This window comes from Talaromyces marneffei, chromosome 2 (genome assembly GCF_009556855.1).
Source record: "Talaromyces marneffei chromosome 2, complete sequence".
NCBI lineage: Eukaryota > Fungi > Ascomycota > Eurotiomycetes > Eurotiales > Trichocomaceae > Talaromyces > Talaromyces marneffei.
The window spans coordinates 3,939,045-3,954,326 of record NC_072349.1 but is presented as its reverse complement, the minus strand read 5'-3'; the positions used below and the strand labels follow the sequence as shown (position 1 = coordinate 3,954,326).

Here is a 15,282-nt window from a genome sequence, read left to right as displayed (position 1 = left end):
TAACCCTAACCCTAACCCTAACCCTAACCCTAACCCTAACCCTAACCCTAACCCTAACCCTAACCCTAACCCTAACCCTAACCCTAATCCCTCCTAACCCTAATCCTAATCCTAATCCTAATCCTAATCCTAATCCTAATCCTAATCCTAATCCTAATCCTAATCCTAATCCTAATCCTAATCCTAATCCTAATCCTAATCCTAATCCTAACCCTAACCCTAACCCTAACCCTAACCCTAACCCTAATCCTAATCCTAATCCTAATCCTAATCCTAATCCTAATCCTAATCCTAATCCTAATCCTAACCCAACCCTAATCCTAATCCTAATCCTAATCCTAATCCTAATCCTAATCCCAATCCTAATCCTAATCCCAATCCGATTTCTTTCCTTTTCGGTATGATATATCGACATAATCCTTCATATATATGATTCTTCCATACCGGACCTTCTCTTATCATTCGCTGGTTCGAAAAATGTGGACGGGATCCATGGAATATCCTTTTTCGGACCTCAATCGAAATCGGAATCTTTCTTTTTCTCCTCGAATAATCGTGAATAATTATCGTAATATCATCTTTCCTTTCGACTCCGAACGGTGCTATAAATTTATAATCCATATTGATGAACCATGATATTCTTGATCTGGATTATATATAAATACCTTCATGCAACCGTGATCAATCGAAATATATAATCATCTTCTACGTGATATATATGATGTTTTCGGACATATGATATTCGCAATGGTAATATAATGCGGATCGGATTATGGATATAACGGAAATCATCTGAAAAACGTTGATCGTTGCTCTGATGTCGGTCAACCTCGTGGGGCTGTAAATGCTGGTCTGTGGATCGGTGGGTTCGGGACATATCACCGTCTAAATCCGACTTTCCTCGGTAATCTCCAACAACTACGGTCCCGGTCGATATTGGGTGCATCGGTAATGGATATGCCATTTCTGCATCTGGTGTATAAAACTGTCTTTGAACGCGTGTCACTGCCATGAAATATATATTGTTGTAACGTGTAATCTTGTTGTAACGTGTAATCTTGTTGTAACGTGTAATATTGTTGTAACGTGTAATACGGTTATGGGGTTCCTATCTTGCCGGGAACGGCATCCACGAACGAATTATATATCTCGATGGTTGGATATGATGATGAACGGTTAATCAACTCCAATATCCTTTCAATGATGATGGATGGATACTCTGCGGTATGAATTATGACTTGCATTGGTATGATGTTGGATTACTGGAAATATATCATGTGTATCTCTCTCTGGTTGGCACTCTAATGTATGGATCCTTCTATCGGCCATTCTTTATCGATCAATGAACCCAAAATTCGGTCGGTGCACCGGAACCTTTGGATATATGCGATATATGGAATATGGGGGTGTGGGTTGCTCGCTCTGACTTCCATCTCTTTGGTTACTTCCACGATGTCGGTGATTTTTATGATTTGGATCACATGGACGATATGGATCCCTTCCATGGATTCTGTGGAATGGAAACACGGTATCTCTTGATTAAATAACAATATAATGCTTCTGCACCCGGGGTGTAAAACCGTCATGCTCGTGGGGACCGGGATGTGGGTGCAATCACAAACCGACTCAACCGATAAAACACCTCAATCAATCGGGTCCCTTCCATGCCACTCCATCGGATCTTCTGCCCAAACCATGCATATACGTGGTCGGCATCCTCCACATCCACCTGGTCGTCGCGCATCCATGCATATATCGTCTCCGCACATGCGCCGGGGTTCAAATGCATGATGCTGATCACCGTCGGGATCACCACGTCCGGAAACTGGCATTGTCGTTCGGGAATGACCCGCCATCCACCGTCGGGACGGGCCTCGTATCGCTGGCATATGGCCTGGGGCACCCCGCATGTGAAACAACACGAAAACCGCGCGTATTTGCGCCGCTCCCGCATCTGCCGCGTCATCTGCTCGATGTGACCCTGGACAATGCCCGCCGCGGGTTGGGAACATGCCGTGATGGGATGCATGGACATGGCCACATCCATCGTCTCCATATAACACACCGCACATCGGTGTTGCCACTGCAATAATGTGCTCTCTAATTGATCCACCGCCATGGCCGCCTCCCCACGGATCCGTTGCACCTGCTGGGCCATCGTCTGCTTCTGCTGCTCCTGCGCCATCCATGTGGCCGTCACGTCGGCGGAATGCAATGGGGATGGATGCGAACGGACGCTGCATTGATCACATGGTGCCTCACCGTCCGTACAACCGTCGGGTCTCTCGTATGAATCCAAATACGCATCCAATACCGCCCGTCGACATCTGGTGCCGTGGAAATACTCCCGCATGGCCTGTTTCCCTTCTTCATATCCGGCCTCCCACTGCGACCATCCGCGGGCCTGGAATGGCGTGGGCGCGATGATGATGGCTTCACTGGCCTGCCCATCCCGTCCGGCCCGTCCGCTTTCCTGGCTGTACTCCCGCAACATGCTGGGCACCTCCACGTGGATGACACACCGCACGGTGCGAATATTGATGCCCATGCCCAATGCGTTCGTCGCCACAATCGTCATGCCACTGCGGATGGGGTCCGTCGTCCCCTCGGGATGCGGGGTGAATGCCTGTAATGCGTGCTTCTTTCATGGCCACGGCCATCTTGCCGTGATATGCCAAACAACCCAATCGGGTGGCCAATGCGTCCACGTCGCCGGTCTCGCTCCGATATACGATGATCTGGCCGCCACGGGGATGCCAATGGGCCTCGCGCTGCCGGATGAATGCCACCACCTCGTCCTCATCCACGTCCACGCTCATCGACTCGACCCGATATGCGATGTTGACCCGCGTCGTGTGGGGACTGCGGAATCGTTGCACGACGGTGGGCGTCAACTGCAACCGCTGGAATAATCGAACCTCATCCACGGCCGGCAACGTGGCCGTCAACAACACCACGGGACTGCCGATGGTCATCAACACGTGTAATCCCGCCATCTTCGGTCGAAACTCCTCGCGGCTGTCCAATATCGTGTGGCATTCGTCGATGACGATCCGGTCCAATCGGTTCCGCTCCTGCAATCGACTGATGTACGATCGAAACCCCTTGCTGGTGGCCGATTCCGGCGTCACTAATACGATCCGCGCCGTCTCGGGCGGTCGATGGGAATTCCACGGCACGCATGATATGCCCGCCTGCGCACACTCCCGCTGCATATCCTGCCGTAACGATACCGTCGGCACCACCACGATGCTCGTCCCGGCACGCTCCCACGCCGCGGGGACCATGAATATCATGCTCTTCCCACCACCGGTGCCCATCACCCCCAATACCCACGGGGCACTGCCCATGACGGCGTCAATGGCCGCTTTCTGGATCCCCTGGAACTGGGCGCCGGGTCCGACAATCCCTTCCAACAACGGCTGAATGGGCGCCTGTCGCATGGCGTGCCAATGGGCCACGGCACGGGGATCCACCGTGGGAATCCCTCGTGTTCGTTTCATGCCGGCACGATGGACGGGGGGAAATCCCAAAACCGATGCCATCGCTCACTGGCCTGTCGAAACTGGGCCTTCATGGCCGCCATGGTCCCGGGGGCTTCCTCCACGCCGCGTGCGTATATCATCCCGGCCACGTGGCTTCCATGTCCGGCTTGGATATCAATCACCGCATCGTCGGCCGTCCACCAACACCCATCCTCGTCCTCATCCATCTCCTGTTCTTCCTCCATCGAATCGCTCTCAAACCCGGTCGTGGGACCCAAATATCGCCGGGCAATGGCGATCATGATCTGCCGGCATGCGCTGATGGTCAATGGGACCCCCATGCCAATCTCGGTTTCTCGTTGCATGGCCCGTTTCATCCGTTCGGACGTCCATGTGGTGCCATCCACCTCCTGGGGCGGCCATATAAACCCACTCCGTTCGGGTTGTCCGTACACCATGGTTTCGACGTGGCGTTGGAATGGCATGGCCAACCGTTGGAAATATATAAACAACTCGCCCACGGCCCGGGGCACGTATCGATGGATGATCTTGGGTCGACCCTGGATGTGGTATCCTTTGTGATACGTGGTCATGAATGACACCAACCCGTGCTCGATCAACTGGTTGCGTAATCCGCCAAACGGGGTGTTCTGGTACCGGATGGACATGGCTTCGGGCCCTCGTGCGGGGGCACCGCTGGTCAAATGCATCAACACCAATAAATACTCCTTCATCCGTCCCACGGCTCGCATCCACTGCTGCACTCGACGGGGGCGCCATGCGTGGGTGGCGGATGTGCCGGATGGACGCTCGGCGTGGATGAATGCGCGTCGGAATCCGGGTTCCTGCCATATGCGGTCGTGTAACCACCATGTGTCATCCACGTCCCATGCATTGCGGGGATCCTGGGCAAAATACCACCCGGGTTGATCCTCGACGGCATGGTCTCCATGGTCTCCCCATGCGATGGTTGGCAATCGATGGTCGGTGGGAAACAACAATACGTCCTGCGTCAAATGGTCCCATGCCCGGTTGATAATGCCATGCACCGTCTCCCGCAATTGATCCATGGTAAACCGATGATGCTGGTATGTGATGCGGTCTCCGTGCCATTCAATCAACCCATCCGCCGTGGTGCCGTACCGGATTTTCATGCCGTATGTGCGGGAATCCAACATCCACTTCATCGGGGTGGGTTCCATGGTGGTCATAAATCGCAACATCATCCCGCGTAATGCCACGAAACAATCGGACAATCCGGCATGGGCCTCGCTTTCCTCCCATGCCTGTTGCGCGACTAACATGCGGGCAATCTTGATCATGGCGGACAACTTGGGGGTAAATGCCAACGCCGTCTCCCATCCACCCGACTCCCGGATCCCCATGGCGGCCAACCCGCTGATGATGCCGTTCACGAACTCCTGCCCGTGCTGACCCTGTAATCGATGGTCCAACATGGCGATGCACCATGTCAATATGGCACGATCGACGGCATCCAATGGCTGGTCGGTGGGATCCATCTCCTCGGTGGCATGGACGGGGGAATGGGTGCTCTCGTCCTCGGACATGGCCTGCCGGATCTGGTGGATGGTCTCGCATTGGGTGGCATGGAACTGAAATCGGACGTCGCCGGTACTCACACTGCGCATGATATACCGGATGATCCGTTGCCACACCTCGATGTACTGTTCAATGGTGCCGGCCACCATCCGCGCTTGGAACGGGTGTTGGGGCATCTGATCCACCTGTTTCCGGTGCATCTCAAATCGACTGAATATGTTCAACCGCGTCAATGTGGTGCGCTGCGCGACCATGACGATCCGGTGAAATCGCTCGTCAATCTCGGCCAATATGGGCTCTTGTTCGGGATCGGGTCGTTGTAACAATGCCCGTAATGTGCCTCGATCCTCCTCTAACAAATGATCGGCCCATCCCATCCGTTCGACCCATGGGTTGACCTCGCGGGACTCGTGGGGACGGATCCGTTCTCGTTCCGCGGCGTCGATCTGCTGCTCTCGATGGATGATCTCCTGCTTCATCGCCTGCTGCGCCGCATCCCATGATGGGTTTTCTGGATCGGATATGGCGGTGGTGATGGTGGTATGGTCATGTTGGACGGCAAACCGTTGGGATCCACGTCCTTTGGGGATAAACCGTTGGCTGGCTACAATGTTCCATGGCATGTTGGGCTGGGGTTTGGACGGTGCCTTGGAACGGGGTCGTCCTCGGTTCTGGGGGTTTTTCCATCCATGTTCCTGGCGGCAATGGTCGTGGATCCGTCGAATGGTCTCTCCAATCCAATGGCAACCGGGATAACTACACTGATATGTGGGATCCCGCGGTGGGATCAATCCGGGAATGGGCGCAATGGGCTTATGGGGGATCACCAATTCACGGTGATGGCGGATCCGTTCGGGAAACTGCTGGTGATATTGCTGGAATAATATAATGTGCTGTGAATGCCGTTCTCGTATATGCCTCGTGTTCCGTAAATGGGATGGTAACTGACTATCAAATACAACATGCTGGCACAAACAACAAATTACAATCCGATGATGGGGGTCATACTGGAATATCTGGTCAACAATTGGGGGTGCCATGCTTGATTATGATTTACTCCTGGTGAATTGAATGAATATGAATGGCATGAATATGAATATACACGTGGAACGCGTGGGAATACGCGTCGTGGAAATGCTAATATGACCCCTTATGGTGTGGATGAATATCTATATTGGGTATAACGCTTCCGCAAACCACCAACATCAAAAATGAACCCTAATCATTTTCAATCATATACCACTGGTGAACGAATCGCTCAAATTGATTATACTTACATGGACAAGTTGCCCGAAGTCGACATTATATCTGGTCCAAATTTGAGCGGTAACCCTAGTGGTAAATATGGCTAGGGGATAACCGCCAATAAATAAATGGCGGTTATCCAGACTGCCTAGCACCACACTAGTGTTTGTTAGCAAAAATAAATGGCGGTTATATCACCGACATTTAAAATAAGTGTTAGCGGTAACCCTAGTGGTAAATATAGCTGGGGGATAACCGCCAATAAATAAATGGCGGTTATCCAGACTGCCTAGCACCACACTAGTGTTTGTTAGCAAAAATAAATGGCGGTTATATCACCGACATTTAAAATAAGTGTTAGCTGGGGGATAACCGCCAATAAATAAATGGCGGTTATCCAGACTGCCTAGCACCACACTAGTGTTTGTTAGCAAAAATAAATGGCGGTTATATCACCGACATTTAAAATAAGTGTTAGTTGGGTTATCCTACTCTTTATGTGCAAGTTGGGTGACTCTACCCTGTATGTGAAACTTGCGTTATCCTACCCTTTTCTAACCCTTGCGTTACCCGGCCCTTTATGTGTAAGTTGGGTTATCCTACCCTTTATGTATAAGTTGGGTTACTCTACCCTTTACGTGCAAGTTGGGTTACTCTACCCTTTACGTGCAAATTGGGTTACTCTACCCTTTACGTGCAAGTTGGGTTATCCTACTCTCTTCTAACCCTTGGATTACCCAGCCCTTTACGTCCAAGTTGGCTTACCCTCCCCTTTATGTGCAACTTGCCTTACCCTGCCCTCTCCGAACAAGTTGGCTTACCCTCCCCTTTACGTCCAAGTTGGCTTACCCTCCCCTTTATGTGCAACTTGCCTTACCCTGCCCTCTCCGAACAAGTTCGCTTATCCTATCCTCTCCTAATAAGTTGGCTTACTGGGGCATCCGGGTGAAAGTTATGGCCCACTCGGGTTAAAGTCATAGCGCACCTATGTTAAACTTATGGGGCATTTGGGTTAAAGTTACTGCCCATGTGGGTTAAAGTTACTGCTCATTTGGCGTAAAGTTATGGCGCATCTGTGTTAAAGTGACCAGCCACTTGGCTTAACTATTTCCAAGCGAGTTGGGACTTGCACTACCGGGCCCTGGACGTATAAGTTGTATTACAGCCCCAATCGGGAATCTATAATGGGCGTGACCAATCTCTCTACTGGTAATGGGAGTGACGAAATCCTCCATGTGCAACGGGCCCGATGAAACCCTCAACCTCCAATGGGGCGGATTGAATCTGTTATGTATAACTTGCCGGACTCCGCCTATAATGTGCAACTTGTATTATCGAATCCTACATGTCCAAGTTATATTGCCTGTGGTGAACCTCTAAGTTGCCTTCCCTGATGTGTAAATCGATATATCTCGGTATATAATATGAACAAAGTTGGAATGGGAATATCTGCACTCTATGTGTTACTTGGCTTATTCAATCTTCAATATGTATGTTGGGTTATCCTACTCTTTATGTCTAAGTTGCGTTACCCTACTCTTTATGTCTAAGTTGCGTTACCCTACTCTTTACCTGTAAGTTGGGTTATTCTATCCTTTATATGCAAGTTGGGTTACTCTACCCTTGATGTCCAAGTTGGGTTACCCTATCCTTTACCTGTAAGTTGGGTTATCCTATCCTCTATACGCAAATTGGGTTACTCTACCCTTTACCTGCAAGTTGGGTTATTAAAATCCTTTATATACAAGTTGGATCATGTGTTATATTTTAATCTATTATCCGAATCCGATTCCGAACCATGATCGGAATCTGATCCCTAACCATGATCGGAATCCAATCCCTAACCACGATCTCAATCCAATCCCTAACCACGATTGGAATCCGATCCCTAACCATGATCTGAATCCGATCCCTAACCACAATCGGAATCCAATCCCTAACCATCATCTAAATCCGATCCCTAACCATGATATAATAATCTTTATCCTCCATATATTCCTCACTCTTGATCTCCAATATCAATTCTATAATGCCGCTCAGTTGCTGGTTGCCATTGCAACCGAAACCCACCACCCGGTATATATATTATGAATTCATCTTCATGATCACCACCGCAAGTTCTGGATATATAAATACTGATGCCTCTATATGCCGGATATCAATGTTCCTAATAATACATAATTGTATGGAGTATATCGCCGCTGCCGTGTATGGGATGAATGGAATATATAATAATGCCAGCTCTATCATACATATAACCTCACCCCAGGAATGGGAACTCGATAAATCTATACATCTAATTCATCTCCACGACTAACCCACTGCGCTTCTCACCGCGTCGTCTAAATCGCCATTGGAAATGCCGGATCAACTGCCGTGGGTCATTGATGTCGACCGTGGGGGACTGCCCCTGTATTCGCCGTTGCGATGCTATATGGATGGCATCCTGCTGCGGTCGATACAATAACTGCCTGATGAACCGAATCGCGATATGGGTTACAGTTATAGCCACTTGGTTATGGAGCCAATCCTAGATATGTAAATCGGGTTACCAATCTCTCTATCTATAAGTTGGGTTACTAATCTTTCTACCTGCAAGTTGGGTTACGAATCTTTCTACCTATAAGTTGGATTACCAATCCCTCTACCGGTAAGTTGGGTTATTGAATCCTTAATATACATGTTGGGTTATGGGGTCAATCCTTTATATGTAAGTTGGCTTTCTTGATATACAACTTGGGTAATGGCGCCAATGTATATCTCTATATATAATATAAATCCGATCTCTAACCATAATCGAAATTCAATCCCGAACCCTGATCCAAATCTGATCCTGAACCCTGATCTAAATCTAGTCCTGAATCTGGATATAACAGTTATAATCTTCGAATATATCTTGCTCATGATCAATAATCTGAATAATATCATCGTGATGCGTTGTGGATGGAGATGATCAATTTCCTCTATGAACGGTGATATATATATACAATTCTTAATCATTGTAATGGCCTCAACGTTGCTGGATATGATGATATATCATATATGTTGGGGGGTATTGATGGAATGGGGATATAAATATATATAACCTCACGCGGGGAATTCCCGCTCGATAAATTCACACATCCAATTCATCTCTACCACCAATCCGCTGCGCTCCTCACCACGTCGCCCAAATCGCCGTTGGAAATGTCCAATCAACCCTCGCTCATCGTCAATGTCCACCCCGGGGAACTGGGCCTGCATTCGCTGTTGCCATGCTACACGGATTGAATGCCGCTGCGGTCCATGCAATAACTGTCCCATGATCGGAATCGCCACATGGGGATATTGACACCGCTCGTGCGTCTTCTGGTAACCACCGTAGCCGTTGCTCTCCCACTGTTGGCAAATCCACTGCGGGGAATGGCATCCAAAACATGCCGCATATGCCTCATACCCTCGCCGTCCGGCCCCCCGTGGCTGGTGGACCACCTGTTCGATCACCTGGTCCATCCATGACTGCGCAATCTGTGCCTGTGGATGGGGACAATTGCCAATCCTATGGTGCGCTGGTTGCCCTGTCATCCCGCATAATCGACATTGCCCGGCCCACCGGTCAAACTGTTCCCGGATGGACTCGATTTCCTGTCCATCCGCCTCCGCGTGCTGCGTCTGTCGTTGCATGGGCCCCTGGTAATATGCCGTCGACGGGAATATGGGATGGGCCCGACGTTTGGCCATGGGGGGGATGGAATGGTGGGAAATGGCGCGTTTGCGTGGACCGGGTGATGGTGTGGGAATGGCGATATGGTGGCTGTTGGGACTGGTGAAATGGCTGGTCCTTGGGCGGTTATTTGGGCAGCCGTTTGGTCTGTCATGGATGGCTGAATGACTGGCTGAATGACTGGCCGAATCACTGGCCGAATCACTGGCCGAATCACTGGCCGAATCACTGGCCGAATCACTGCCTGGATCTCTGCCTGGATCACTGGCCGAATCACTGGCCGAATCACTGGCCGAATCACTGGCCGAATCACTGGCCGAATCACTGGCCGAATCACTGGCTTCCTGTCTGTTATTCTGGCGGGCACTCAGCCAGCCATTGGGACTGGCATTCGGACTGGCGGGATTGGGATCTATACTACTCTGACACTGGTCACATATCGCCTCACCGTCCTCACACTGCTGCCGTGTATATCCATCCACCGTCCCGCCCAAATATATATCTAATGCCCGCCGTCGACAACCACCGCCAAGGTATTCCTGCACCCGCGAATCCACCGTGGGCGGATCCCCCCAACCCGCTCCGTGGCCATCGATTAACATGATCGCCTGGCTGGCAGCCCCATCGCGTCCGGCTCGTCCACTTTCCTGTCCATAATCCAACAAGGACCGCGTCCGGCCCACGTGGATCACCAGCCGGATATCGGGGATATCAATCCCCATTCCCAACGCACTCGTGGCCACGATCACCCCGGGATTCTGCTTCTGGAATGATGCTAACATCCCCTTTTTATCCACCGCCTGGCTGTAATAAGCGGGACATTGCAGTTGATGGGCAATCCGCTGGACGGTGGCAATCGTATTGGCATATATGACCACTTTCCCCTCGTGGAGCTGCTGAACGCGCTGCTGAATCCACGTAATCATCAGCTCGCTTATATCACAAGATGGCTCACCGGCGCCAATCTCGATCACTTGATATGCCACGTTGGTCCGGCTGGTCCGGCCGCGGAACCACTGGATCGTGGGGGAATCTAAATACATCCGCTGGCATAACAATGCTTCGCTTTCACGGGGCAAGGTGGCGGTTAATAACACGAGTTGGGTCTCCGCGCGGACCAATGCACTCAGCTGCGCCATTTGCTTCCGGAACTGGTATCCTTCCTGTAATATGATATGGCATTCGTCGATCACGATGCGGTCTAGCTCCTTGGTCCACTGCTTGCGGTTGATAAAGGTCTGGAACGTCTCGCTCATGGCGGATTCCGGCGTCACCAATACAATGGCGGCTCCATCCGCGGGACGTCGCGAATCCCATTCCACACACGAGATGCCCAAGGTCTGGCATCGCTGTTGGAGATCCACCCGTAATGCCACCAATGGAACCACAACAACGGTGGTGCCCCCACGGCTCATCCAGGCGGGCAACATGAACAATAAACTCTTCCCCGCGCCCGTGGGCATGATGGCAACGATGGGACTCTGCCGCTGGACGATGGACTGAATCACAGCTTTCTGCGTCCCACGAAACGTGGCGGATAGTCCCATCATCTGCTGTAATGACTCGTCGAGATCCATGGCTCGGGTATGGCTCCATCGCTCGATCTGACTAGCCTGGGCCGTGTCCTGGAATGGGGTGATCATGCGGGAACGCAGTGATTGGATGGCGGATGCAAATCCTAAAAACTGGTGCCATTCCTGGCTGCTTTGCCGGAATCGTTGTCGTCGATCGGCCACTTCGCCAGCTCGTTCGGTGGCTTCCCGCGCATATACAGCTCCCGCCACGTGGGGGCTGTGTCCAGCCTGCTCATCCGCGATCTGGGCCATGATCTGGGCCTCATCTTCATGCGGGTGGTCTGTCGCCGTGGAATTTGGATCGTGGGGAGCAAATGCCCGTCCCGCTCGCATATATCGGCGGCTGATCGCGATGGCAATCTCCCGATACGATGCAATATTCAATGCCGGTCCGGACAATCCAATGGTGCTCTCCCGTTGCAAAATCCGCCGGAACCGTTCGGAGTTCCACGCGGGTTCCCACGAGGTGGATGCCCAGATATGGGGATTGATGTCCTCCCGCTGATGCATCCACGCGTCAATGCGCCGTTGGAACGGCAACACCAGCCATAAATACCACACCAGCAGCTCACCCACTTCCCGCGGTAAATATCGATGGATGATTTTGACGTCGCCACTCACCTGATATCCTTTGTGATACCGCGCTACTAACACCACCATGCCGTCCTCAAGAAACATATTCCGGATCCCACCGACGTGACTATTCTCGTGTCGAATACTCAATAACTCGGGGGCACGAGCGGGTTGGCCCCATGTGAATTGGACCGCCGCCGGCAGCTTCTCCAAAAACGTGCGGATCCGTCGGTGGAATGCCTGCCAGCGGATGGGCTGAATGCCGTGGCCGTCGGCCTGGATCAATCGACGGCACAATGGGGGATGATCCTGGATATGCTGCCATAGCCAGCCGGTGCCATCGACGGGCCATGGGGTCCGCGGATCCTGCACAAAACTCCATTGGGGATCCTCATTGAATGGATTGTCGTATAGCTGCTCCCACAGAATCACAGGCACCTGATCGGGGGCACATTGCAGCAAATCCTCCATCAAGATCCGCCGTGCATCTCGCACCGTGTGGTCCACCATGCCACGGAACTGCCGCATTGTGAATTTGACGTCTTTATATAACAGCTCATCGTCATTCTGCCACGTCACATGGCCCTCGGATGTGGTATTGTAATGGATCTTCAACCCATATGTCCGTAGATCCAACATCCATTGCATCGGGCTCTGGGTTCCACGCACCATGAACTGGTCCATCATCTGTGTCATCCACTGCAAACACCCTTTCTTAGATGGTGTGGCACGGGGGGATGGGGATCCTCCGTACGCACTGTCCCAGTCGTTCTCCTGCATGGAACTGGCGGGTTCGGCGTCGTCCTCGGTCTCGGCCAGTTCCACAGCTTTCCGGACCACTATGAACCGGGCCAGTTTGATCACTTTGGACAAAATGGGCGGATAATCCTCCGGAGTCCGCCATCCACCTCGATCTCGAACGCCCAACACCGCCATGGCACACACCAAGGCGCAGTCGTATTCCCGGTGCACCACGCGCTGGTTCAACAGCTCGATGCAAAAGTCCAAACACGCCCGCTGGATGGGGGTTAATGGTGGGATGGAGCTCTCTGAGACGGGATCCAGCTCGGGATCTGGCTCGGAGTCACGGTTCATATCCTCATCCATCTCATCATCATCGGTAAATGATTCATCTTCCGAGCGGGACGACTCGCTGGATCCAGGCGATGGGCTGAGTTCCCATGGACGCCGCTGTCCGGGTTGCAGTACCAGCGACCGTCCGGGACTTGGGGGTGGGATTCGGGGACGAGCAATCTGCACCAGTCGATTCCATGCGGCGTGTTGTCGTTGGGTGAATCGATATGGGGATGCCTCTCGTCGGATGTACGGTGCTGCGTCTGCCAAAAAAACATCAACATCTGCTGCCATGGACGAACGCGCTCCGTCATGGTCTCCGGATCCTGATACGCCTCCAGTGGCTGGTACCGGGTTTGATGCCGTTCGGTCCGGATGGCTTCCATGCGCACGAACACGCCGGTGTGGATGACGGACTGCTGGCTGATCTGTCCCACCTGGCCCATGGCCGTCCATATGGCCTGGATGGCCTGTTCGTCGAGATCGGCCACGGGGGAGTGGTTCACGGCGTCATCCATGGCGGGCATGTCGATATATTCCAACAACTGGGTGCTGGAAAATGAGTGCAAATACGGCACCCAGCCCGTCCGACGGAGCCACGGATTGGCTTCATCCACATAGCCCTGTTGAATCCGCTCCGCGGCTTGCTTCTCGTACTCGGCGTACTGCCGGCTGGCTTGTTCCCAAATCGTGGATCCAGGTGTGGTGGGAATGGGATCGGAGTCCTCTTCTTCATCGATAATGGCGAAATACTGGGACCCGGTCTTCCGGGGGAAGATTCGCTGGCATGAAACCCGTCGACACGCCTGTTCCTGCTGCTCCTGGATGGTCTGCATGGTGGATCGAGTCGGATGACCGACGTGGGAGGTCCGGCTCCAACCATGTTGTTTGAACCAATGTTGCCGCATGGTACTGATACTGGGGCATACATATAAACATGATCCCGGTGATAATTGGCACTGCCAACCGTCTAATGGACCGATCAGCTGGGGGATAGCCTGGCTTCGGATGGGTGGAATATCCAACTCGATGGGATCTATGGCAATCTCGGGCCAGCCACGGACCTCGTCTCCAAGTTGAATCCGGATCACCGGCGATATATAACGGTGGGCATGCTGTAAATGACCTTCAATCTGACTTGGCCATACACCATACTGGCATTCACGGCAGATTACAACGGGGAAATCTACCAACCGCTCAAAATATGCATTCTGGAATGGATTCGAATTCGTCATACTGCGAATAGCGGTGAAATATATAATGTAGTTATCCAAACTTTGTTGTGGGAGCGAGTGGTGGAATGGATTCGTAAACACTGCCCCTTGAACTGGGCACGGGCCATCTCTTATTTGAACGACGGAGTGGCTTCCGATATACCCCAACAAAAGTATTAAACGGTGAAACTCACCAACTTTACAATACTTTTATAGCTTATCTGCTGGGTGAATCATAATAAAAAATACAGGGATTTATAAATAAATGATCAAATAATGTATGGTCCAAGTTTCATAGGAAACGCCTGGAAAAAGCTAATTGTCAGCTACCTTCTACGCTAATTGTTAGCTACCTCAGAACCCTAGATTTTTGTTAGTAAAAAATAACCCTAACCCGAACCCTAATTGTCATCAACTTGCCGACAATTACATATCTTGGATAGGGTTAGTTACAGCGTCAAATTGCGATCAAAACGGTGCAAAAATCTTCAAAAATGGTCCAGAAATCGTCGAGAAATGATGCGAAATAGTTGCCGTGATAAATCGTGGAAATTAAGCTTTTATATCGATCTCTTAGTGCAGACCCACAACTTTATTTTCCTCCCGCAGCTCTAACCTGAATCGGACTAGCTACTACTCATTAATCACGAACGTTGTGCCAAAGTCTAGTCGGGGAATACTCAACGGTATACCATCGGCTATTTTGGTTAGGCTAGTTGGAACGGCCTTACACCAATACGTGCTTCGTGATCTCAGACCGTGTAGAACCAACACTACCCTTTTATGGCAAGTTGGGTTATCCAAATCCAATCCCTAACTCTGATATGAAAATTATAATATTCTATGTATCATGT

The 15,282-nt window shown here is 51.3% G+C and overlaps 3 protein-coding genes across 3 annotated transcripts; all 3 read right to left on the bottom strand.

The window, feature by feature from the left end:
- Positions 1 to 1,582: 1,582 nt before the first annotated feature.
- On the bottom strand, positions 1,583 to 3,443 carry EYB26_003763 (uncharacterized protein; the record flags this gene model as incomplete). The annotated part of the gene is made up of 2 exons (XM_054263057.1): positions 1,583 to 2,473; positions 2,523 to 3,443. 2 exons carry the CDS (start codon positions 3,441 to 3,443, stop codon positions 1,583 to 1,585), a joined length of 1,812 nt encoding a protein of 603 aa, XP_054119032.1.
- Positions 3,444 to 3,499: 56 nt separating this feature from the next.
- EYB26_003762 (uncharacterized protein) lies at positions 3,500 to 6,085 on the bottom strand (the record flags this gene model as incomplete). Its single annotated transcript, XM_054263056.1, has 2 exons — positions 3,500 to 5,993; positions 6,054 to 6,085. 2 exons carry the CDS (start codon positions 6,083 to 6,085, stop codon positions 3,500 to 3,502), a joined length of 2,526 nt encoding a protein of 841 aa, XP_054119031.1.
- A 3,292-nt stretch (positions 6,086 to 9,377) lies between these two features.
- On the bottom strand, positions 9,378 to 14,449 carry EYB26_003761 (uncharacterized protein; the record flags this gene model as incomplete). Its single annotated transcript, XM_054263055.1, has 2 exons — positions 9,378 to 13,293; positions 13,350 to 14,449. The coding sequence occupies 2 exons, from the start codon at positions 14,447 to 14,449 to the stop codon at positions 9,378 to 9,380; spliced, it is 5,016 nt and encodes a 1,671-aa protein (XP_054119030.1).
- Positions 14,450 to 15,282: the final 833 nt, after the last annotated feature.